General features: G+C 28.0%; 1 protein-coding gene across 1 annotated transcript in view; it reads right to left on the bottom strand.

The window, feature by feature from the left end:
* Window positions 1-2584: 2584 nt before the first annotated feature.
* Window positions 2585-24372, bottom strand: part of LOC116766445 (uncharacterized) — a 40436-nt gene continuing 18648 nt past the window's right edge. The window contains exons 2-7 of the mRNA XM_061522969.1: window positions 14649-15011; window positions 10320-10437; window positions 6287-6456; window positions 5188-5259; window positions 4518-4603; window positions 2585-4419 (exon numbers count right to left, since the gene is read on the bottom strand). Of these exons, the coding sequence (XP_061378953.1) occupies window positions 4542-4603; window positions 5188-5259; window positions 6287-6456; window positions 10320-10437; window positions 14649-15011 (785 nt within the window). The 3' untranslated portion in view covers window positions 2585-4419; window positions 4518-4541. The remainder of the gene's footprint in view (window positions 4420-4517; window positions 4604-5187; window positions 5260-6286; window positions 6457-10319; window positions 10438-14648; window positions 15012-24372) is intronic.

Below are 24372 nucleotides of genomic sequence, written 5' to 3'. Positions count from 1 at the left end.
TCAAGAATTTGCTCACTTTATTATGTGGTTTGTAGATAGTTTTAATGGAAACCTTCTTCAAAATATTGCCTATTCTGTCAGTAACTCCCTTCACATATGGTAGTATCGCAGGTTGTCGTTCAACTTTGGGTGGCTTCAAGTGGTTCTTGCGATGCTGGCGAGGCACGGGCAGGTTGTTGGTGGTGAGAGCATGTTTTACATGATACAACTCGGCCTCTAGATGTTCAGCATCACAAAGGTTTGGGGCTCTCTGTAACAAAGATTTGCCAACTGTAGTTAACCTGATACGATGATGGTGTGGTTTACAATTGAGATACTTATCCGTTTGTGTGGGTTTTCTATAAACAGTGTGTCCTAAAGTATTGTCAGGATTTCTAATGACAAATATATCAAGGAAAGCTAATGAATTGTTTGCCTCTAATTCTATAGTAAACTAAATCTTGCTATTGATAGAATTAAGGTGGTTCAGAAAAGCAGATGTTTCATTTTTATTTAATGTCATGAAGGTGTTATCTACATACCAGGAAGGTGGCACCTAGAGGGTTCCGCCAGAAAATTAAGAAATCGTTGGTGGTAGATGATAAATAACTAAACTTACCAAGAGACATTCACATCTCCTCTGCCTGTAATCACGGTTGCTGCAAAATAATCGAAACGTCGGAAAAGATAATAAAATACGCGTAGTAATCTGAAAAATATTAGTTTCATATAAATAAATACTCGCGAAAGCCTTAGATCTCATTATAAAAATACTAGTTATTTACTGACAATTAATACTGGACCATGTTTTGTAACCACTAAAAACACTTGGTAATGCATTACATTTCCGTTCCGTTTCGGACTTCTTGAATAATAAATATACTGGCTTGGATCTTGGTCGAAATAGTGAACTAAATTATTGAACACACCTTTGACTGTTCGAAATAAATTTGCACTGTTGCTTATTTGCCTTATTTACTCTAGCAATAAAACTATCTATAGCGTGATTGAAGAAATGGTTTTTAGATAACTATTTTCAATAGTCAAATATTCAATAGATTTTACTGCTTTCAATTGATTTTTTTTATAAAACTAGTAAAAATAAGTGATATTCTGTACTTTTTTCTTTCATTATATTAAATAAATAAACTAACTAGCTTTGAATGCTTTTGTTGCTCCTTTTTATGTTAGTCGGCTTACATGAAGTAAAATAATTCTTAAAATTAATTTAAAATATTACCACAGTAATCAGCAAATTAAATATAAATTTTTAATCAAGTCTAAGTCTTAAGTCATACCATTAAATTATATGATTTTTGTATTATCTTCGAGAGATTACCGTCACCAATTACACGAATGACAGTTTTTTTCGTCGTGTTTGTCGTGTTTACACATATCTCTATTTATTATTTTATTGGTTTTGAATAGAAAAATAAGTTTAATTGAATTTCTGATACCTGATAAATCGACTATTACCAATAATTACGATCACTATGCAATTAATTTTATCAATAGTTATTTATAACAAAGAACTGGATCATGATGTACTCTTATATGGAATAATCGAACTCAAAGGAAAGGACTAACAAAATTAAATTAGAAGACGTGAGCACAATGTTTCCCTTATCGCTTTTATGTAAGTTGTATTCAGTCGATTGCTAATTCTTTTTAACAGTATTTATGTATTCTTAGTTGGCTTCATTGCTTTTTTACATATATTTTTAAATTTTCGGTTTTCAATTTGAATTTGACCTTCATTCTTAATTCTCTTATAATCTAAAAATGGGTTTTAACAGGTTTTAAACACCTTACTTGAAGTTATTTCACTCAAAATGTGTAAATCTGCTTTTGCTCCATAGTACGTGACATAACCAATATACTGTGCAAGTTTTCGTACCGTTGAATGCCACAAATTAAGGACATAACATATTTTTTTTTTATATGCCCAGTAGCTTTTGCCCATTGAAAAAGAAATAAAAATGGTATAATTTCTACAGTTCTGTACAAACCGTTCTTACCCACTTCTTCACACGCATTCTATGGTGTTATCAAACTTTAATACATACCATATTGATTGTCAAAATAATTTTTCTAAAAAAAATGTCCGTTAAATTGCCATCAGTAATATGATGAATAAATTATCAAACCTAAAAATTACCAACATGGATTTTTAGTGACTTAAAATATTGGATATAACTGATGCGTATTTTACTAAAAATATAATAAAATAATGATTTTAGTTATGTATATTAAAGATTGCGTTTTAATTATATAAAAAAAAAACATTCAATTATTTTGTAGCTTCTAAAAAATATATAAAATATAACAATATATATATATATATACTACTATCTTTTCCCCTTAATAAGCATGAAATTATTGCAAATAAAGTTTACTTGTAAAATTTTAAAACAAGGGTTTATTTTAAAATGTAGTAGGTATTTTTTTAAAACAAAGAAACATATCATTGTATATGTGATAAGTTATTTTAAAAATTATTTGCAAGGAATATTTAAATTAAAAATAGTTATCTGACACAGCGTTTACTATGTTTTCAGCTAACACTCGTTTGAGAATAACTTTAATGTTTAAATAAAAATGCAGATTACACAACGACTGGTTCATTTATTTTCGAAACCCACAAAAAGTTTTGATTGGATTTTATCCATTAATGGCATATGCACAGCGAATTAACAAAAAGTCTCTTAAATTAAAAAAAAAACTTACAATATAAATTTCGATACAAATATTTACAGGGGCCCTTATTCATGAACAAATTTTTAAAAATTGTTGTAATTTTTACTTTACCAATCACACCAAATCACTATCAAAAAAATTTTAACTACAAGCACAGTGATACCAAGTCTCGGAGAGAAATACTTATGGGATTTAAGAATAAGGGCAAACATCTAAATTTAGATTTACAATATTGTCCATAAATTCATGTTTATATAGTTATAAGTTATTACATTAAATAAAAATAAAAAAAAAATCACGATACCCTGTTTCTGAAGAATAACATCATCCTTCATAAACCTTAACAAAAGTTATTTTGACATAGACTTTGTACATATACGTATATTGACTGATTTTCTTTTACCACATAGCTTAACAAGTGGTACTAAATCAATGACTAACACTATTTGCTTTGGTATCGTCATGGTCTTTCAATATTTTACAGTTGGTACATTCGGTTCTTCCTTGAAACGAAGTCTTCGGATAAAAATATTTATTCAAGTTAGGGTTTTTCATCAGCGTATAATATTATGAATAATTTGTATCATTTACATTTTTTTTTCCGTTGCTAATGAAGTCGGTTCAGGGTCTTATAATCATTTATTTTCTTTACAGGTATCTCATATAACTTCTGCCACGAACCGAACGTTGCCAGCCGTAGTGATAATAATGAAAAGGAAATTTCCAAGACCCATAGTGAAAATAAATCTGGTTTCACTCTATATCATTTAACATTCCAAGTATGATGCGTGTGATCTTAAATATGCTAATGAAATAAGCGTCAGGAAAATTATACTAAATACAACAAAACTAACTTATAATACAGTAGACGTTTCATAACTAGATTGTGTTTCACACTCGAAGCTTTGTCTAAAATTATATGTCAGTTATAATATTTTAACTATACTAACATTTGTGTTTAAAATTCTTTAACAGGAAACATATCACAAAACATCGAAATAAACTTAAAGACATTTCTATAAAATTTCACGATACTGTCGTGAGTGAAATGTAATAAAGTTTTCGATGGCAACGAATACCTCAGATCGTCATATTGACAGACAAATGCCTTCCATTTCCTATTCTGAAAAGTGATGCTCAACTTTGAAAGTTCAACTTTTCACTTTAATATACTTCAAATGTATCACTTTTGAATGGGAATTTGGCTGTCGAATATTATTTCCTAATCCAAATAATTACGACCGGAGTATAATACAAATGACGTATGAGAGACTCATTTCTATAATTATAATTTTAAAATTAATAATTTTAATAGTACCAATTTTAACTATGTGCTTTTATTCAAATCTGAATAATTTATTTAAAGAATTTTTTTATAATATATAATACTATAATCGTATCTTAGCTAACACCTAGTTACAAAACGTCCAATTTTAGGCCCACACCGTGAATAACAAACATTGATATATCCCAAGTAATGCTATTTACAATTATATTAATGTTTTTGTTATGAAAAATATTTAATAATATGGAAATTCATTTTTCATATAATCTGTACAAATTGTTAACTACATTAAAATATCAAGTTAACGGTAAATCTTAGCTCGCAATTAGTATTAATTAGTACACAAAAAGCTTTTATGCCGAGAATTCTGAACAATTTACGTAATCTTCGTAACTTTGGACATCATGACTAGATATCTAAATATGCAGACGTGTTGCAACCTTCATCTTGCGAGAAATCTGAAATATTGAAATCAAAACATGAAACAAATATCCAAAGATTTACTATCAGAATATTTTTTTAATAACTATTCAATGGGTTTTTAAAAAAAATGTACCTTCTTATCTTGTTTCTTTTTACTTTAAAAACATAATTGAGCCAGAGATAGCAGGACTATTGATACAGCAGCGTGATAACTTGCACCTAAAACAAAGAACAAACATATATAGATGGTAATTATGTAATATGAGAAATGTGAGTCTGTATTTTCTCTAGTATTTTCTGTATATTTCGTTTTTATGTATTAACTACATCCTAGGTTTGTTCTAAATATATACACTAATAATAGACACCACTTTATAAAAATGTAAAAAACACTCTAATACACATTAAGATCTTTAACTTAATTTCATTAAGACAACCTCTATCAAAGTTGCCATTGCTTACACAGTATAATTTGATCTCGAAGCTTGTCTTTAGTTAAATAACTGCACTAATTGCTGAAATAAAATCGAAACCTTCCGCTAGGGGTATATTTTTTTTTGCAAACAAAGGGTAGGTGTTGAGTTTAAACATTAAATATTTGTAAAGAGTTCAGAGCAACTCGTTTTGAACTCAATTCTTATCCATAATTAAGGATAAATTTCATGAATAAATAATATAAAAGTCTTATGAACCCAATTCATTTGTTGCTGAACTTTCAACGCTCATTATGATATAAAAGTAGCAATTAATGCTGGAGTTTATTAATTATTGATATTGTTTCAAAGATCTACGCGTAAAAATACCTTCTGACCCCACCGCTGCTGCAAGCTGCATATCGGCAGCAGTCGGCATCTCCGGGGTAGTGCTTATAGGTCCTGTTAAAAAGAGATTATATTTATCTTAATTATTTATAAGAATTACATAAAATTCAATCACTTGTGTTAATAAAAAACATAGGAAAACAATTTATAAAAATATTTTAGACAGTTTAAAAATCAATTTCATATCTTATACAATTTCAATATACACATGTAATTTGTTTATTTCTTTGTACGAATAGAATCATGCTTAACACTTTTTAATTGAAATTAAAAATAGTATAAATATTAATAATGCCTTTTAGAAGCACTTCTAATATGCGTGAAAGTGAGAAGCAATTTATCTTCTATTTATTGAATGAAAATTTTTATCTTCATTTTTTCATTATATAGGGAATAATATAAGTGATTCAACACGATTGTATACAAAGGAATGTTATATCTACTATTCTATTAGAGATTTTTTATAATAACAATGGAGTTAACGAAGCATAAAATTATTCAAGAGGTTCACTGCAGGAAATGTTTCATCTCATCCCCAGTTTAGATAGCTGTGCACACAAACTTTCCGCTGATAAAAAGCTTAAATGGCCCGCCCGCAAATTATACCGCAAAATTGTTATTTCTGTGCCTACCTTTAAAATATATTACCATTCCCTTATTCTTTTCAGACCTACAGCCGCTTTAACGACATTCGTGGACTTATAAAACGGTTAAATTGCTTGTCTTAAATAAATAAATAGAATTCTGTTTATGTCCATGCCGCTTTATGCCACTGGTTTCCGTGTTATAATTTCAAATTAAACAAAAAACAAGCAAATTACATTTAACTGTTAACAGTTACGATAGCGGTTAGAATGATGTTTGCCATTTCCACATTTTTATACATTATTTACTCACCATTACCAGCGGAATAATTGCCTGAGTTATTATTGAACAGGCGTCTAGATTTTTAGTTTTTAATAATTGCTGCGTCTGCACTTAAGTGAAAATAAAAACCCATATGATATTATATTATGGTATTACTTAAGGTTGTAATTTAAGGAATTATATATTGATGATTACTTAATGAAAATTAACTTACCTGGATAATATATAGCTTCTTTTCGTACAGCGTAATTTGCAAGGGGTATCCGTAAAGTGCATATAAACTCGGCTGGCGAAGGTAGATCAGCGTCCTGGAGCGTAACAAACGCGACGGCAGAATATCGTCCGTTCACGAGTTTCAGACTGTGGGAAACGCCGTCCAATCGCCTTTGAAGGGATATCAATATTAAAAGAATAGAATAATTACAAATTCACATGTTTTAAATTATGGTTTATTATGGAAATAAAACTAATATTTTTCGGATTATACCGAGATCACGGGCAGACGAGAGGTTGCTGGAAAGTAACCGAAACGTACATACTCCCGGTATGTAGTTTTTTTTAAATAATAAAATGCGCGTAGTATTATCCGAAAAATATTAATTTTATTTAAATGAATACTCGCGAAAGTCTTAGATCTCATTATTGTTTTTTAATTGGAATTTGATTCAGTTTTTACATTCATGGAACTGAATGAGTTCTGTGTGCTTCTGGTAATATTTTTCTTAAATAAAAGGAACCTTAGACCTTGTTAAACGTTTATGTAATATTTAAAATTAATTCGTTTACTTTTAATTCATTTTAAAAAACAGATAAAATCTTTGTTATTATGACCTTTGATTCTATGATATTTTCATGAAGTCTACATCGTCCTATGAAAATTATAGTGTCTTCTCAGGTAAATTCTTATCTAAATGCATTGGTGGAAGAAATATGAAACCGTATTATTAAAATATAAGAAAGTTGGCAGGTGGCACCAGGTGGTGAAAGCGACCGGATTTAATCTCTACTTTCAGAACGTTGCCAAGTTTTTCAGAAATTTATGGTCCATTCAAAATTTTATTGTAAATCACACCTTGCAGAATACAGGCTCAAACAAAATAGTGTACATTAAAAACACATTAGAAGCCATGATTCTGTAATTAAATATAGAATAAAAGATCGAAGCATTTTCAAAAAGAAGTAATTTGAAATAGTTACAAAATAAATGGATTTTAATTTAAAAAAATTATTTTTCCTAACAGTGACATCTAAAAGTTTTTTTGAAAAAAAATATATTTTTTGTAGTTTTAAGGTGAATACAACAATTCGATTGGAATTTAACAATATTATAGTTTAAACACTGAATTTAAAAAATCTGACTATCTTGTAGTTTGGATTTAGAAACATTAAAATGTTATCAAAAAGTTGTTTAGCTAGTTCATTTAGGAATTGTACATAAAGATGTTACCAATAATGTCTTTTCCGACGATTTTATATTTAAAAAGCGTTATCGTCAGATATATAACAACATTTTGCAAAAATACAAGCGAATTTTCTTATCTGAACACAAATTACAATTGCAAATATTTCGGCATCGATATTTACAATTTTGCCATTAATTGGCTTCAGATATAATACTAACTATTACACGAATGCACTGCAATGCGGCTACTGTCTACAGTAGACTTAATACATCAGGCAATAACCACTTTGGTATGCACTTGGCTCGCTATGGCTACCCTTAGCCTGTTTCTTAGATTAATCAAGTTTATAAATTGAGAGTACAAAAAGAATTGGTTACTCTTGTACATAAAAATGTTAAAAAAGCTTTATTTCTTGAGGAGAGGTTTACAGATTTTTAATTTATCGAAAAAAAAAATTAATTAAATAACTCTTCGTGCTTTTAATATACATTCATATATGTAACTGAATTAATTTACCTTTATTAATTTTTTTTATTTGGTTTGTTCGCCGTATATAACTAGTCGTGTATATGATTTTAACAAAATGTGCTTAATTTGAATGAAACGTAATATTCCTTTCAAGTATAACCGGGACTCCTTTATCTTTAGAATTATTTAATTAATATAAAGTATAATAAAACTCAAAATAGATGGTTATTTTTTTTTTCATGACATTACACATCGGCAAATAGTTACATTAATATAATTGCATTTAGAGCGTGTTCAATAATGAAATTTATGTTGTGGTAACATTTGTATCGTTTTAACAGCCATCATATATTATAAAACTCGAATTTAATGTTATTTACGAACAATATTCATATTGTAAATTGGCTATCAAGAGAAAACAGAATAGTCTACCTACGCGTAAATTTTATTTATATCGCTTTAAAATTTAAGTCACAAATATGAATTTTTTTTTTATGTCGTAAATATTTCCATCATCAACAAGAAAATAGCTTTATAATATACTTTTTATATATCTTATTGGACATTAAGATTTTTTTCTCTCAAAAATATGCGCTTATTTCTCGCCGTTAACACCGTCTGTATAAAAGGTAAACAGAGAATAAATTCCCGCTTTCCCGCTTATCCGCTTCATCAAGTATTATAATCTTATTCTATTTGATTATGTTGTGAAGTGAAAATAACATTGCGTTATATCTGGAATATTACTATAAGTAATCGCTTCAGGTAATGTTTTGAAAAATATTATTATCTTACGTTCAGTTATTTTTATAACATTTCTAGAGGCTGTATAATATTATTATCATTACCAAGTATCTAGCTTTATTAAGTTTGAAAGATATCAGACGTTTTTATGAATTTTGTAGAATGCTATTAAAATTATCTTGCATAAACTAAGAAATAGTACATGTATTTGTTAGTTTTATTTCCAAAACCTTTGTTGCAATTGTAAGTGTACCGCAGGGTTTGCATGTCATTATACTTCTTGGAATCTTCGTGAATAATTAAATAACCTTCAAATATATAAAAGAAGTAATAATAGAAATCACTAATTTATTTTCCAATAAAATGTCCTGTTTGATATCAAAAATAAACATTTATATAGAAAAATATATCAGACACTAAAATTACATATAAGCGTCATGTTCTCGATAAATAATTAATTAAAAGATAAACACAGTAATTTTCCAGTTTCCTAATATATTGATAGGCTAGTGGTTAAAGTAAATTATTTTTTAAATACATCTTTCTTTCTCCCAAAAATACTAAATTATATTTCAGAAGCTACATCATCTTGTGGCAATCAAAATATCAGAATAAATGTAGAGAGCATAATCGGCTTAAAATATTCTGAATATCTCTCTCTTATAAATTTATAAAATTAAATATAATATTCTAATCGTAAAATATGTTAGAATTTTATTATTTCTATTAAGAAAGTTAAGATGTTTCAAGATTTCGTATAACTATTCTAATAAGTTAGAAAGTGAGTTTTATGAAAAATTTATATTTTTGAAAATGTTACATCAGTAAAGATGCGTCTACACTTATAATTTTTAATACATCAACTTGATATATAATATATATAGAACCAGGATTCGTGTTAGACTAACTAAATACGTAATACGTAATAAATTAACTGAAGATCCATTATGAATCATTAAAAGAAATATTCAAAACAATTCAAGTTGTTCCTAAGTATGATAGAGAAAAAAAAATAAAATTATATCATCGGTGGAATTATTTGAAAAACCTTATAGATAAATATAGAAAAAAAAAATTGGAATAGAGAATCCTTCATAATTTTATATACACCAGGGAACTGTTTTGAGGGTAACTAATTAGCTTGTCCCGATAAACGTGTCGGTACACACCGTTGCGGGAAAATTATTTAAGTGTCATTTACAAATGATGTAGCATTAGCAGAAAGTGCATTTACGGGCCATGTGGCATCTAAATAGCTACGGTTTGTACCTAGCACACAGTAATATGTTGTGATAATATATTTTTCTTGTGCAACTGAAACTACAAGGAAAAATGTGAGGTATTATATATTACCAGTATGACCAAGCTATATAACCATCTATATAAGGTTTACAATGATGACAATTGTATATTTATTCTAGTAATTAACTAAGACAAACTAGAAGTGGTTGGTTAAATTTACAGAAATATATTATGTGGCCTACTCAGTAAATTTTAGAAAAATGGGAATAAATACCTACGAGCATTATGCTTAACATATATTACTGGTAAAATATTCGCATTATTTGATGTATAGAAGAGTTATTGTTGGTAAATAAAGTATCCATCTATAACGAAATACAGTAAGCATACCTTTCCGGTGTGGCAAGAGTGAGGTTTGGCGCAGGGAAGGCCCCATCCGCCGCACAGATGACGTTCACTGTGTCGTCATCGGTCTTGTTCTGGATCAGACGGAAATTCGTCTCCGGTACTGAAATATTACACTTATGAGGATACAACACATGATAATGAAATACCTTAAAATTTTGTTAATACATTATCAAAGTTTATACAAATAATAAGTATTTAGTACATACATATATTAATATAATATTTGTACTGTACTTTTACAATACCGAGTTGTGTTTTTGTTTATTTTGATAAAGTAATATTATTGAAATAATAATAAATCCTAAAAAATAACGTGCCATATGGGAATAATGGAAAAAAAATAATAAACGTTAGAGTGAACTGCATCTATACGAAATAAGTATACAAAAATATTTCTTGTAAATTAAAGTAAATATAAAACAAGGCGATTTTATTGCTTAATATTGCAAAAAATCTAATTATTAATAATGAAAAAATTAAAATGTTGCATAGAATAACATAATACTTTTAATTTTATTGTATAGATTATTTTAATTTTACTATAGATCTCAAGAGATATTTTAATTTTAAAAATCATGTTTAAATATTTTATAATACTAATTAATTTTTCTCATTAAATTTTAAAGTCTTACAAAACATATGGAATAATAAACTTTTTTCTTCTCAAAACTACACATAAAATATTTTTTAGAGCCGAATGAGGTATGGAATAAGGAAAATACCGGAATAAGTTATTCTGAGACATTAGGTCTAATGAGGGAATTTGGGAAATGTGACTTCTAACTGGCGGTCGTAACTTGCAATAATGATAACATAATATATATTTCACTGGAATATTAGAGCCGTTCATGAATATATTTACTTTTATTCAAAAGCAATTTGAAATCAAAAAATAATTTACATAAGAAGATGAAATGCAATTTGTGCATTGCAAGTTTTTTTGTTGACTTTCCCAATATCTGAGTGCGGCGTTCTTGATGAGTCAAAAGTACTTTTTCTGATTTGAATAACGTGAAATAAAAATTCAGTGCTAGGTTTTGCCTTTGGGCAATGACCGTTTATATTCTGTCGGTTAAAAAAAATATATTTTTATTATTAAATATAAAAAAATTATATATATATATATATATATAGTTTTTAAAGAATTATAAAATAGAAGGACTTACTTAAGCCAATTAGTTACTTTAAATATTTGTTCATCATTTGCTAAAGTAGCAAAACAAAGTTTTGCAGTATTAAAAACAATTTCTTGGCATTAATTGTATTTCATTCAGTTGCTTTTATCCCTTTTCATTAGAATATCTAATTGCGTTAGAGATTTTTCATTTATACAATTACTAACTTACAACATCTTACAACTTTATTACTTATTAAAAAAACAAATTAAATAAATTTGGGATTGGGACACAGAAAAAGCATAATAATAAAACAAATTCAATAAATTGTTGTCACTTTATCTCCTTTCCCATTCATCAAAACTGAAATAGCTCACAGTATTTCCATAAGTTTTGCAATCATTATATGAAATATTTTATCGCAAATATGTGAGTACTACCCATTCTTCCTGTTTTACCTTTTCCATTAAAAATATGTACATAAATCCTTGGACTGTCACAAACTTTTTGAAAGCAGCGTGCAATGTATACATTGACATTCTTTATACGGTGCTTTAAATTGACAACACAAGATAAATTTTACGGAACGAGAATTGTTTTAAAAAGTTACTTACCATGGTATTTTAGATTTTTTTTTTATATATTTCGTTCAATAATAAAAGTCAGATGCTTAAAGTATACTTTAAAATTTCACAAATATTTTGTATAATATACTATTAATTATAAATTTTGTATTCTGTGTTCTAAAAATGAGAATATTGAATAACTCACTTGGTCTTAGAGTATTTGAGTTAAAGTGACATAGTGCCCAATTTTAGCTTTTCAAAACAAAATCAATAATTGTTCGAGTTGCAGTTGAACAGCACCTCATATATCATACATATATCTTACCATAATATATATTTAGATAGACTCCCGACACTTTCTTGTGCTGGTCCTTCCATTACCTATCAGATCGACTAATTGGGGACCTGTGCCAAGACAACGTGACTCTTCTTACCTTAGGGGTTATAGCAAAAAGTCTAAACCCAGAAAAATTTGTACCGACAATATAACAAAGGCAACGGAAATACCTTTTTAACAGTCGTAAATTTTATTTTTTTATTAATATTATATAAAATAATTCAAAAATGTTTTACAATACGTATTTTGGAAAGTTTGTCTACCATTTTTGTTAATAATAATAATATTTGTTAATATAATAACGAGATATATATTTCTTATAAAAAAATATTGACACCAAGTTGAAAAATGTACTTTTTTTTAGCTTTAGATAAATGTGCAAAAAGATAGGAGAAGAAGACCTAAAGTATTCTTGTTAGATGCGATAATAACCCTAAGGGGTGAGAAATTTGAATATCAGTTGAATGTATTATAGACCAGACTCGGAAATCTATGAGAATTTAGAGCGAGATTTAGCTATTAGCAAAGCAATCAAGAAACCTCTACATCTTCTAAAGAAGCGTTAAATATCAGTCAGATGATTTATTATACAAAAACCATTTATACTCTGCTGAGGATACTAGCTGGTAGCCAGAATTTTTATATCCATAGTATTACTAAAATTAACACCAATACAGTTAACTAAAAGTGTGTGGCAACGTTATATCGAATTATTATTCCTAATTTATATATAATTAAGGCAAATTAAATATCTAACATGATTACATTATGTTTAACATGATGAGGCTGCCTCAAAAACTCGTCGCACCATGAACTGTCATTCTAACAAAGGTGGCTTAAGAGGATAGTCCTTGCAGAAGCATTGTAAAATATCAGGAGGAAAATTTAAATATGAACAAAAAAATTACTAAAATACATTGATCTAACTTCAAGTATATCTCAGGTTATAACAAAGGATCACTGTAAAATATTCAGATTTCGGTATAAAAACAGAATGAATAAATAGACATACCCCTTATGCAAAAAGCTTATCTCCACCGAACACGAAGTTCCTACTTGTCAGGAGTATTAAAATTAAAAAATATTATATTCCTTCTTACACTAACATAGAGATTATTAACTTTGCTATTGTCAATTTTATCATTTAATTATAAGCAATTAAAGTCAAATGCTTAGTGACAAGATTTTGCGGAAATGAGATAGGAATAAATATTTTGATTTGGTGTGGAACCCGTTTATATTTTATTTAAAGTAAACAATAAATTTTCTTACAATACAGCACTGTTAGATTTTAAAAAAGTCTTGAGGAGGACAAACTCATTGCAATACTGCAAATTATATTTCAGAAACAGTCTATTAAAATTTTATTGTTTAAAGTACTCCGTCAAATAATAAAATGTTAATAAACTTGGAATACCATGTTGAGAAATGTAGATCCAAGCATGAGGTGATGTTTATGACAATAAGCCTCCTGTTACTCTTTCTCGAAGCCTTACGACTATTTTGCTCATAAAAAGAGATGCGAAGCGGATAACAGATGCTGGCATAAATAAAACCTAAATGCGGTAAAATGTTGCTATGTGGTTAGGAACATGACATATTTTTTATACTTAATTGGTCCTGTAAGTTAATACTATTGTAATACAAAAATGTATCAAGCAATAGGGCATTAAATTATACTCTTATAACTTGATAAATTTAAAAATCCTCTCTTTGATATATACTTCATATTTTATTTTTTTAGAATAATACAAATATTACATATAAACATAAATTTTATATCACTTTAACCTGATAGTATTTATGTATGGGAAAACATCCGAACACTTTATATGTTATAAGCATATAATAAGTAAAATATAAGAAACAGCAGGGTTATAATATCATGTTAGTATAAATGCTAAATGCCTTCATGAGGATTATATTCAAAATATTTTTTTCTTATATGACGTAAACGTTTTACAATGAGCCAGTCTAAATACGAAAATAATTTCCTTGTTGTGAATGCTTTTGGGTGATTGGTTACAACCTCATAAGTTATTTCGTGAGGCACTATTTATAAATAAATATTCACGTATAGCACCTAAGATTAAAAAATTACCTTTATGTGCTAGCTAAACTTCAACAGAAACCGTAGTGAGATCAACAATCTCGTAATATTTCAAGAACATTTTATATCAATAGTTAACAAATATAGGTTACTGATATAAAAAAGAAATGTCTGAGTTACAACGCTATCCGAAATTCACTACCGTCAACATAAAATATTGAAAATCCATAAAAAATCACTCACCAAAAACAATCATTTGCTTTGTTCTCGAATCTTCTTCCATAAATGTAGATACGACACACGTATAGTCGCCCGAAATGTCCGTATTCGGTTTCACTATACGCAACGCTCTATGCATTTTTAATGGATCGTTCGACGCTCGATAAGTCAAGTCGACTCGACCCCGTAATATACCCATATCCTGCGGTTTCTGCGTTGCAATCCATTGATACACGGGTCGCGCTTTGTTCTTGAAGAACCATTTTACCACCAATCCTGATGTATTGTTACCGTAAGTGTAATCACAGTCCAAAATCACAGCGTCTTGTACCCCGTACTGTATTATCTCGGGTACGACTACTTTCACTATCTTCACGGCATTTAATCCTGTAACAAATAACACGGTATTGTTTACTTCGGACTTTGTTAAAACTTTGAATATCAAGAAGTTTGCTATCTTCAAACAATAACAAGTATTTTAATTGTTATTTCGAGCGCCATTAATTCTGAAATATATAGATGCTGCTATTTATACAATTCAATGTAAATACGTATTTATTATAGCATTTGTAAAACAAAGTCCGGGAATCGAAGCTATTTGAAATTTCTGACTATCCGTAGTTTATAAAGTAAACTCTTAGAAGCGTGTTAACAAAATTAATGAGAATTTGATATAAAATAACTAAGACCTCTTTTGTTTCATTTATGTTAGTGTTAGTTGAATGACTGTATACGTTAATAAATACAAAATAACATCTATTATAGCGATCAACTTGACCCACGTAAACAAAAACAATCCCTTGTGACTGACATGGCATTAATGGTAGCGTCCACAATAGCAAAATCCAATATTGACGTTGACGTAGAACCAGTATTAAATAGTTAATGTGCATCGGTAACAAAAAATTAAATGTAAAAATTGACAGCAGTGATAACATTTGGAGTTGAAGAGTTTGCCACCAGTTCCTCTACATAATTGAATTTATTTTTATTTAGCTTAATTTTAAACCATTAACAAGTCTGCGTGAGTGAAAAAATTAATGAAGTGAATGAAATTATTTTATGATTAAATGAATAGCAGAATATAATAGCTTAACACATTTCAGCGAAATTTAATGACATAAATTATTGTAAATGAAAAATAAAATATCTATTTTATAGGCCTAGTAACTGCGAGTTAATTCACAGTAATTTTTAAGGGCATTAATATTTATGCTCTTCTGGAGTCAATGTTGTTGAAGGCTTATTTATATTCAACCTTGACCCTACTTAAAAGCGGGCACGACCTAAAAATTGAATTTTCACTTAATATTTTATGCGTGAATATTTTAAAGACATAAAAATGGCAATTACAACAAAGTAATCCAAATATGACATAAATCAAAAAACTATGAATTTGTTTAAATTATGTTTGTTGTCCTAAAGTATCATATATTAGAAACACGTAACAATGTGGTTTAAAATAAATATCCAGGAAAAGTGGATCATATAATTGCAGTTTTTGTATATATTTTAACATTTTATAATATACGAGTAATCAAACATATCCCTATTACATATAAATATTTAGCTTAAGTTATATATAACAAAATAAATGTTTAGTAAAGTAAGGATTCTGCTAGGCTAGAAATACGATTATTAACTAGATGAATGGTCAGTATTATTTATACTTTTATGAAGCTTATTATATATTGAATAATTTTAATATTTCTGAATTTAAGTTTACTTTTAACGTTGTCTATCAGAGTTACAACCTTTGTGTTTTGAGAGTTTAAAAAAATAGAAGGTAGAAAATGTCGTTTTACAACTTTCATTTCAATAAAGAGACAAAGCCTTTGAGAGTTTGCGAAGTTAAAAAAAAAAAACACTATATTGAAAGTCAAACGAAATCAAATAAAACTATATGTTATAAAATATTTTTAGACCTACTGCCCTCCGCCCTCATTCATGACATTTTGTAAACATAAAAACCAACATGTTTTAAATTAATTGAAATCCTAACGATCCCAAGAGCACTTGCAGTTACTTCAGAATCAACACTAACAAGGCAAATCTCTGTCACATTTGGATAAGTCTACGGGTCAGCAGACTTGAATAATCAGATTGTATGTGGTTTGTATAAAGCATTGTTACAATGCGATTGTGTAATGCTTAAGTCGAGAGTCATGTGTCAAGCACTTGTAAAAATTCAGTGGGGATTGTTGTATGTCCCTGTTTTGTAAATCTTTTGTATTTTATTCTCAAATTGCATATTTATAGTAGCACTAAGGAATGTGAACAAGTTTTTGATGTGAAATGTGAGCACAACGCCGTCTTATTTTCATTAAAAATAATAATACTCATCGCCTTGAAACCATTCTTGTACTAAAAGATTTTCTCATTTGCAGCTTTAATTAAACTTTGGATATTATTTCTGCAGTCTTAACTTTTGCTACTTATAATATAATATAAAACCTAATTCATGCAAAACAATGTGAATATTAAAACAAACTAAAATTATAATTAATTAATTTTCTTCGAAATAACTATTATTTTAAAAGCTAATTGAGAACAAGCAGAAATTCTATAACGTTTATAAAAAAAATATTTCATATTTACATTTTTTAAATAGTTACTTTTATATGGATCTTTATGAGTTACTTGCAAATTCATTAGCAATAAGTATGATAAACTTAAGGTTTTGCAAATCCTGTGAAGGCTTACATCAGAACATCAATGTCTTGTCAGAGATTAGTATTGAAGTTAGACTTTAAAATAGTAACCTTTAATAAAAAAAAAATTATATCAGTTTATCAAATGTAAAATAAAAAACTAATTATACAAAACCCTATAAATTATATCATTCAAAGCGTATTGAATAAGAAACGGTACCTTACGGCTTCGGGAAGCATATTATTTTTTAATTTCATTTCGTAACCCTACCAGACCCTACCAGACTATTTATATTTAATCTTACCGAAGTACCAAAGGGTAAACGGAGGAAAAAGTACACTTAATACATTTTATAACAACCGAGTTCTTTTACATGTGAAAGATACTCCCATTATAATGCATATTTATAATACATCAAGATACGAGTATTCAAAATGCCCAAAATATTCTATGTTAGTAAATGAGGAGTTTGCTGTTTATATAAAACGACGAAACTTCTATATTGATATCATTGTTATTAGTTAAAAAAAAAACCGTTTTATACGAGATACTTTTATTTCTTCAGCCCATTTTTTTATCCAACTTCAAAATAAGTTCCAAAGCAGTTTGATATATGGTATTTTTTACATTTATATAGTTACACCTGAATTCCTCAAATCGATGGTAATCAAATCTCAGTTTCTAACAGTAAGTGGGTCAGGGTAAAGAAGGATAGATTCGGATACTTCATTAAGTTAAGGGTGGGATAGTTAAAGTTAATAACCAGATTATCTCATAATGTCTACTATCTATGAAGTTACTTAATGTAGGGCGGCGTATAACTCAATATTATATATAGTGTATACACAAATAATACTTATTGAATACATATACTTACATACAGAAAAATATAAAAAAATGTTTTGTCCATAACAATATGACAACACAAAACTAAATTTAAATTCAATGATATATTCTTTTCTGTGGGAAGATATAAAGCTGGGTTGAATTGGAGGTTTGTGATGATAAGACGATTTAGAATGTATTATATTTCTAATTCTATTATCAAAATATTATAGAGGAGCACACTTCTTAGGTGGACGTAATTCCAAGTTGTCGACTATGACCCTACCCTACTTCGCTCCACATTTCCAAGTGCCGTAGTTGCGAAAGGTCACGATATATTATTTCCCAACGGAAGCCCCTGAGTTACCCCTCAGCTATTAATAACGGGTTTTCTTTGCCAGCGCTACATGCATCTGACAGTAACGATCGCACTTTTACTCTGTCATTTATCGTGTCGACCGCCTTTATTATTTAAATTTCGTCCCAATTTTTCCACAAAAATTTAAATTTTAACTTCCTTTTTTTACGCGTCAATTAACTCAATTATCCAAATAAGCAGATTTACCTTTGCTGTGTCACCTGACTATAAATGAAAGCGTAAGTAAATTTATATAATTAAAGTATTATTTCAATGAATAAAATATTATTATTCTTCGTATATTTCAATGAAGAATTGATGATAAAAATTCTATACCTAAAACCAATAAAACTTTACAAAATTTTTATGTACTAAGAATTTTTCATTACGATAGTATAAACGTTCTCCTAATTATAAAGATATCTTCACAGATAATAGAGCCGAGACAATAAGGAAAACAGTGCGGTGGGGCAATAATACTCGTCTCCTAATGAACTCCGATGTAATAATAACAACAATAAAATAAAATAAATTACATTTTTGTAATTTAATGGAGAGAGAAAATTAATGAAATAGTAACGTTAAGAAATTTAAAATGTCTACTTTCATATGGTGTAAGAAAAATAGAAGCAAATTTCCACTTTAATAAAGGCAATATAATTTGATTTTTCAAGCGATAGTAAGATGGAATTCATGAAGTTGGCGGACTTTTCATACAATTAAATTATTTGAATCCCCGCAAATACTTTTCAATTCAATAAATCTGCTAAACTTTGCTATTGGATACTGCTGTTACAATACAGAAGTATCATGAGATCGTTTTATAAGTTGGATAGTCTCAAGATTTTAAGCAATTCATCAACAAATTAATTCGTTTGTAAGAGGAAATATCAATTTAACGCGTATAACACATATTTGAAGTGAAAGACGTATAATAGTATCTTCTATTACTAAAGCTCCGCAAAAAAACTTCTTACTGAATAAATATAATAAAAGTTATAGGTAGATAAACTAAACTCTGTAGGCGCTTTAATTTATTTTCCATTTAAAATAATAGTTCAATTTAACTTTATTACAGAAACGCCAATGGTATTATCATTTTTGAGGAAAAAATACAAACTTTATTGTATCTCAGATGCCGGCAAGAGTGGAGAGTAGGTCATCCCGTCGAAGGTTTAAGGAGCTGGCTTAAGCTAGAAGATAAAGATGTTAATGATAAACCAATCCTTTAATTATTTCTTATGTATTACCGATTTATATTCTATATTTAATTATACCATAAAAAATACTGTTTATATTATTCATTTTATTTTTAAAAGATAAACTCTATTATTAAGTAATTTATTTATACAATGATAAGTGAATTATCTAGTAATTTAATACGTTGTGCTCATACATTCTACTTAATTAAAATAATTGCATTTTATTATATTGGTTTCATTTGATTAATAAAGAGAAAGTTGGAGTTTCTGGTTGTAAAATTTAAACAACTTCTTTAATTAAAACAACTGTTTTTCGGTGTAAACATAGGGTATGTATACCAAAAAAGTTATATGTTAAATATTTTTATCGATGAGTATATTTGTTCCAGTTAATCTTTTGATTGGCTGGATCAATTTTCGCTAGCATTTGACTGGCAAGTAGCCAATGTAAGAAGGATTAACTTAAGTCACTTGCACAGCCACTTTAGGAAATAGAATGGAAAAAATTAGAGTGTCTGTTTGTTTTTTAATAACTTAAAACACCACTAATGAAATAGTTTTTTTTAAGAAAGCTCTATTGATGAAACGTTGCAAAGAGTTAAGTAGCTAATTATAGTGATTATTAATTAAGTTGATATACATACGTATCAACTTAATTAAACAAAATAAAACTTCCTAGAAATATAAGAAAATTTATTTTGCTTAGGAATGTCGAAAAAGCTTCCGCCATGACGTGGATTTATTTCTTTTGATTTTTTCCAATTGTAATTTAGCCATTAGCTTGCTCGACTACTGTTTGGCATCAAACAAATTAAATGCCACGTTCATTTATATTGTTGATATCCACATCTAAATAGTAGTAAAATTATTTGGATACTTGATTTAATAGAAAGAAAGAGCGAGCTTCCCACTTTTTTATTTGTTTTATATATTTCAAGTAAAAGAAATTTCATTGAAACGACATTTGTTATTCTCATGTATATCTGTTACTAATCTTAAGAGTTTTCCTACTAGAATTTCTCTTAATTAAAACTAAGCTCTAGTATCAATTAGCTATAATTAACAACAAACAAGATTAGCTTATTTTCCAAAGCAATTACTCTAGATCATAGTTAAATTTTGTTATACTTTTTCGTGTGTTTGAAAAATCTTATGAATATAAATTTTAATTTAAAAAAATCTTTACCTTTATTTTGCATTTAATATTCGTTTATTTACTTAAATTAAGAAAATTTATGTATTCCAAGCTATATCTCAATGTTCTTATATATTAAAATTTCCAGTGAGATTCTAATTAAAAAGTTTGGAAAGTTTTATTAATTCTACTCAAACCCAGTTATTTCCCCTCGCCGAATAAATTACACTATAGTCATACTTTAAAACATTTAGTAGCTTGAAATATCGATATAAATATATAATTCTTATAAAACAAAAAAAAACTAGACATGAAAATACTTAAGTAAGGAGGACTGCAAAAATGTGAGGGATAAGCTTATCTTTCTTGGAACAACACTTTAAGCTCCTTCTTCTTGACTTAGGCCAAAATGTTAAAACTACAGAGCGTGTAATTTTCTTGTGATCTCGAAATGCCCTCGGCCTCGTTCCACTTAGAGACTATTTAGAAATAACACTTCTTTTTCAAATCACATTTTTTTTAATTAAATTCAGTCAAAACCTTTTTTAAAATAATCAAACAATTTCTTAGTGACGTAAAAAATGCAAAAAATTTCAGGTGTTATTATTTGTACAGGTAGCCTGCTTTACATATGTTTATGTATGTCCTTTGTAAGGGAAAGATAGGGTTATTTATACACCGGTATTATTATAGCTTCCCGTGGGATAAATACAAAGCTTTTAATAAAGCTGAGAGCAGAACAAGTTTATTTTAATAAAAATAATGAATTTGCCAGACTATTCTTATCCTTTTTATTTAAAAGTTCCAAAAAAATTACTTCTTGACATAGTTTAATATGATAAGTATAAATAATAATGGGATATTCATAAAAGCGCACACAAATTTGTTCATTCATCTGAAACATATTTGCAATGGTAACAACGATTCCTTATTTGCATGATTGCTATTGCCTCCATTTGTTTATGATGAGGCAAATGGATACTCCAAGCACTCTAGCTAGAATATTGTTTACGAAATGTCACACAAGGAATTTTGGATCGTAATACATTGCGACTAGATTGTTTATAAAATATTTTTATGGTTATAGTGTAATTGGCTGTCTAACTGCAATATTAGAGGCTAGACACTTGGACTAATTGTAAAAAATAACTGTTTATTTGAAACTAAATATTAAAACTGAACATTATTGTTGAACAATGTCAATATATTTAAATGAAACTAATATTTTTCGGATAAACTACGCGTGATTTATTTTTGTAAAAAACTACATACTCCCGACGGTTTTTTTTTCAGTTACTTTTCAGCAACCGTGATCACGGGCAGACGAGATGTGAAAGCCCGTGATCACGGGAGTATGTAGTTTTTTATAAAAATAAATCAAGCGTAGTTTATCCGAAAAATATTAGTTTCATTTAAATGAATAAAACTCGCGAAAATCTTAGATCTCATAAATGTCAATATAGACACCGAATAGCTAAAATACTTGGTAAAAAAAAAACGAAAACATTAATGAGAAACTGAATAAATATAAATGTATTATACTTTAAATATAGAGTCGTTAACCATTTTGTTATTTGTAATTTAATACCAACTTTTAAGCTTTGTATTATTATACTTTACAGATATTATTTAAATGCTTGTTTCATAAAATTTTTCGAATAAATTTAAGTAATTTAAGCCTTTGTGTTATGAATGTTTGGTTGGTGTTTAGCCCTCACTTTTATCGATTTATATCTTATTTAGGTAAATAAAAGTGGAAAAGCTAAATGAAAAAGAAACCCGGAATGCTTCTAGCGGTCAAGTGTGATCAACTATTGTTCGACACCAGACATCATTACTGATAACTTAAACACACATATGATATATGTTTTACAGATATTGAATCATACTTATAACAAAGAATGAAATTGATCTAGCCACTGATTAAAATCAAAATGTCAATTGGAAAATGGAAATTCGAGAAAGACGGAAAAGTTGACGCGTCAATTATTTGTAAAACATCCATTAATTATAATTTTGAAAAAGTTCAAATTTTTTTTACCATATTATATTGTAATTATAAAAAAATCATTTAACCATATGTAACATGTAACAATTATTTTATATTAATTAAGATAATTGATATATATATTTGTGAAATAAATGATAGATTTAATGTTAATCTTTTAAACCGTACGACTCACAAAAAAAAAATTCATTATAAAAACGGTTCATATATTATAAATAGCAATACTAGTTGAAATAGAATGATGCCTCGCAATTTCTTACAAAAGATTCAATGGCTTGCCTCGGGCTTGTCGCTCCTCAAAGAAGAGCGGAAAAGAACTCGTTAAATTCATCGAGCGAATGTCCTCTTCAACAAAGTTATCGACGATTTTCCAACTGTTACACATCAATATTATACGCGGCAGGAAGTCTAACAATGACCGTGATTGAGACACTCATACAGCTAAAGATATGATTACAAGTAGTAATATTCGTGTACATACAATTGTTAAAACCATTCGTAAATATTAATATTTTTTTTTTTACAAATCATTTACACACCATACATACATACATACATATATACAATGCGGACATATTTTTTTACTGAAATGCTTACTATTAGGCCCCTAAAAATTTGGACTTGAGAATATATATATATATTTACATTATTACAATAACACAGCTTAAAAAAGAGCTTTTTAGAAAATATCTCTTAAGTATAATGCCATCAAATAACTTTTAATTTAAAAATCGATTTTAAGTATTCTTTTTACATTGAATATGCAGTTACTGAAAACGTCAAAGATATGAAGAAAAAAAATATTACTAGCAGCTCAAAGTACGATTTCTCCTTTGGAATTTAATACTATTGATTCTCTATTACTTGTTAAATCTTTTCACTTAAACGACATGGATGTCAATAAAGTAGTCAGTGCTTTGAAGCAATGAGTGCCTTTATTATATAACACGAAAATTACGACTGAAAACCTAAAGTTTAAAACAAAACATGCTAAATTATAATTTATAGTTGAAATAACTCTTACACTTACTTAACATTCTATGTTATGTTTTTGGGTTTTTGCTGCTATTTTCTTATTTAAAACTTTATTGGAGATTTCTGTTTATATCAGCAGTTATTAACTAATTATCTAATTCAGAAACGTAAAGACTAACTCTTCATCTCGTAAATAAATTTAAACATAGTTTTCTTTTGGGTACTGTAATTCTATTTGATTCATTTCAGATATAAAGCATATAAATTACATTAAAATATACCAATGACAGGAGCTTTTGAATCTTTAAATCAAATTAATATGTCAGTTGATTCAGTGACAAAGCTATAACAGGGTATGAATGCAATTCCTTTGTGAAGGTAATAATTTAAACAGTTACTCCTTGTATCTCATATTACAATGGAAAATATGTAATATTATTGCTGTCCTGAACACAAGTCAATCAAATTAATACCACTCATTCGTATCTGTCAAAGTTCTTGACAAGTAATTATACTGAATAAAAGAATTTTTTTTTATATTTTTGAATTATATTCATAGTTTTTATAAATTTTGTATTTAATTCTATCTTGAA

Source organism: Danaus plexippus, chromosome 15 (assembly GCF_018135715.1).
Source record: "Danaus plexippus chromosome 15, MEX_DaPlex, whole genome shotgun sequence".
In the NCBI taxonomy this organism is placed as follows: domain Eukaryota; kingdom Metazoa; phylum Arthropoda; class Insecta; order Lepidoptera; family Nymphalidae; genus Danaus; species Danaus plexippus.
This window is presented reverse-complemented; position numbering and strand designations above follow the sequence as displayed.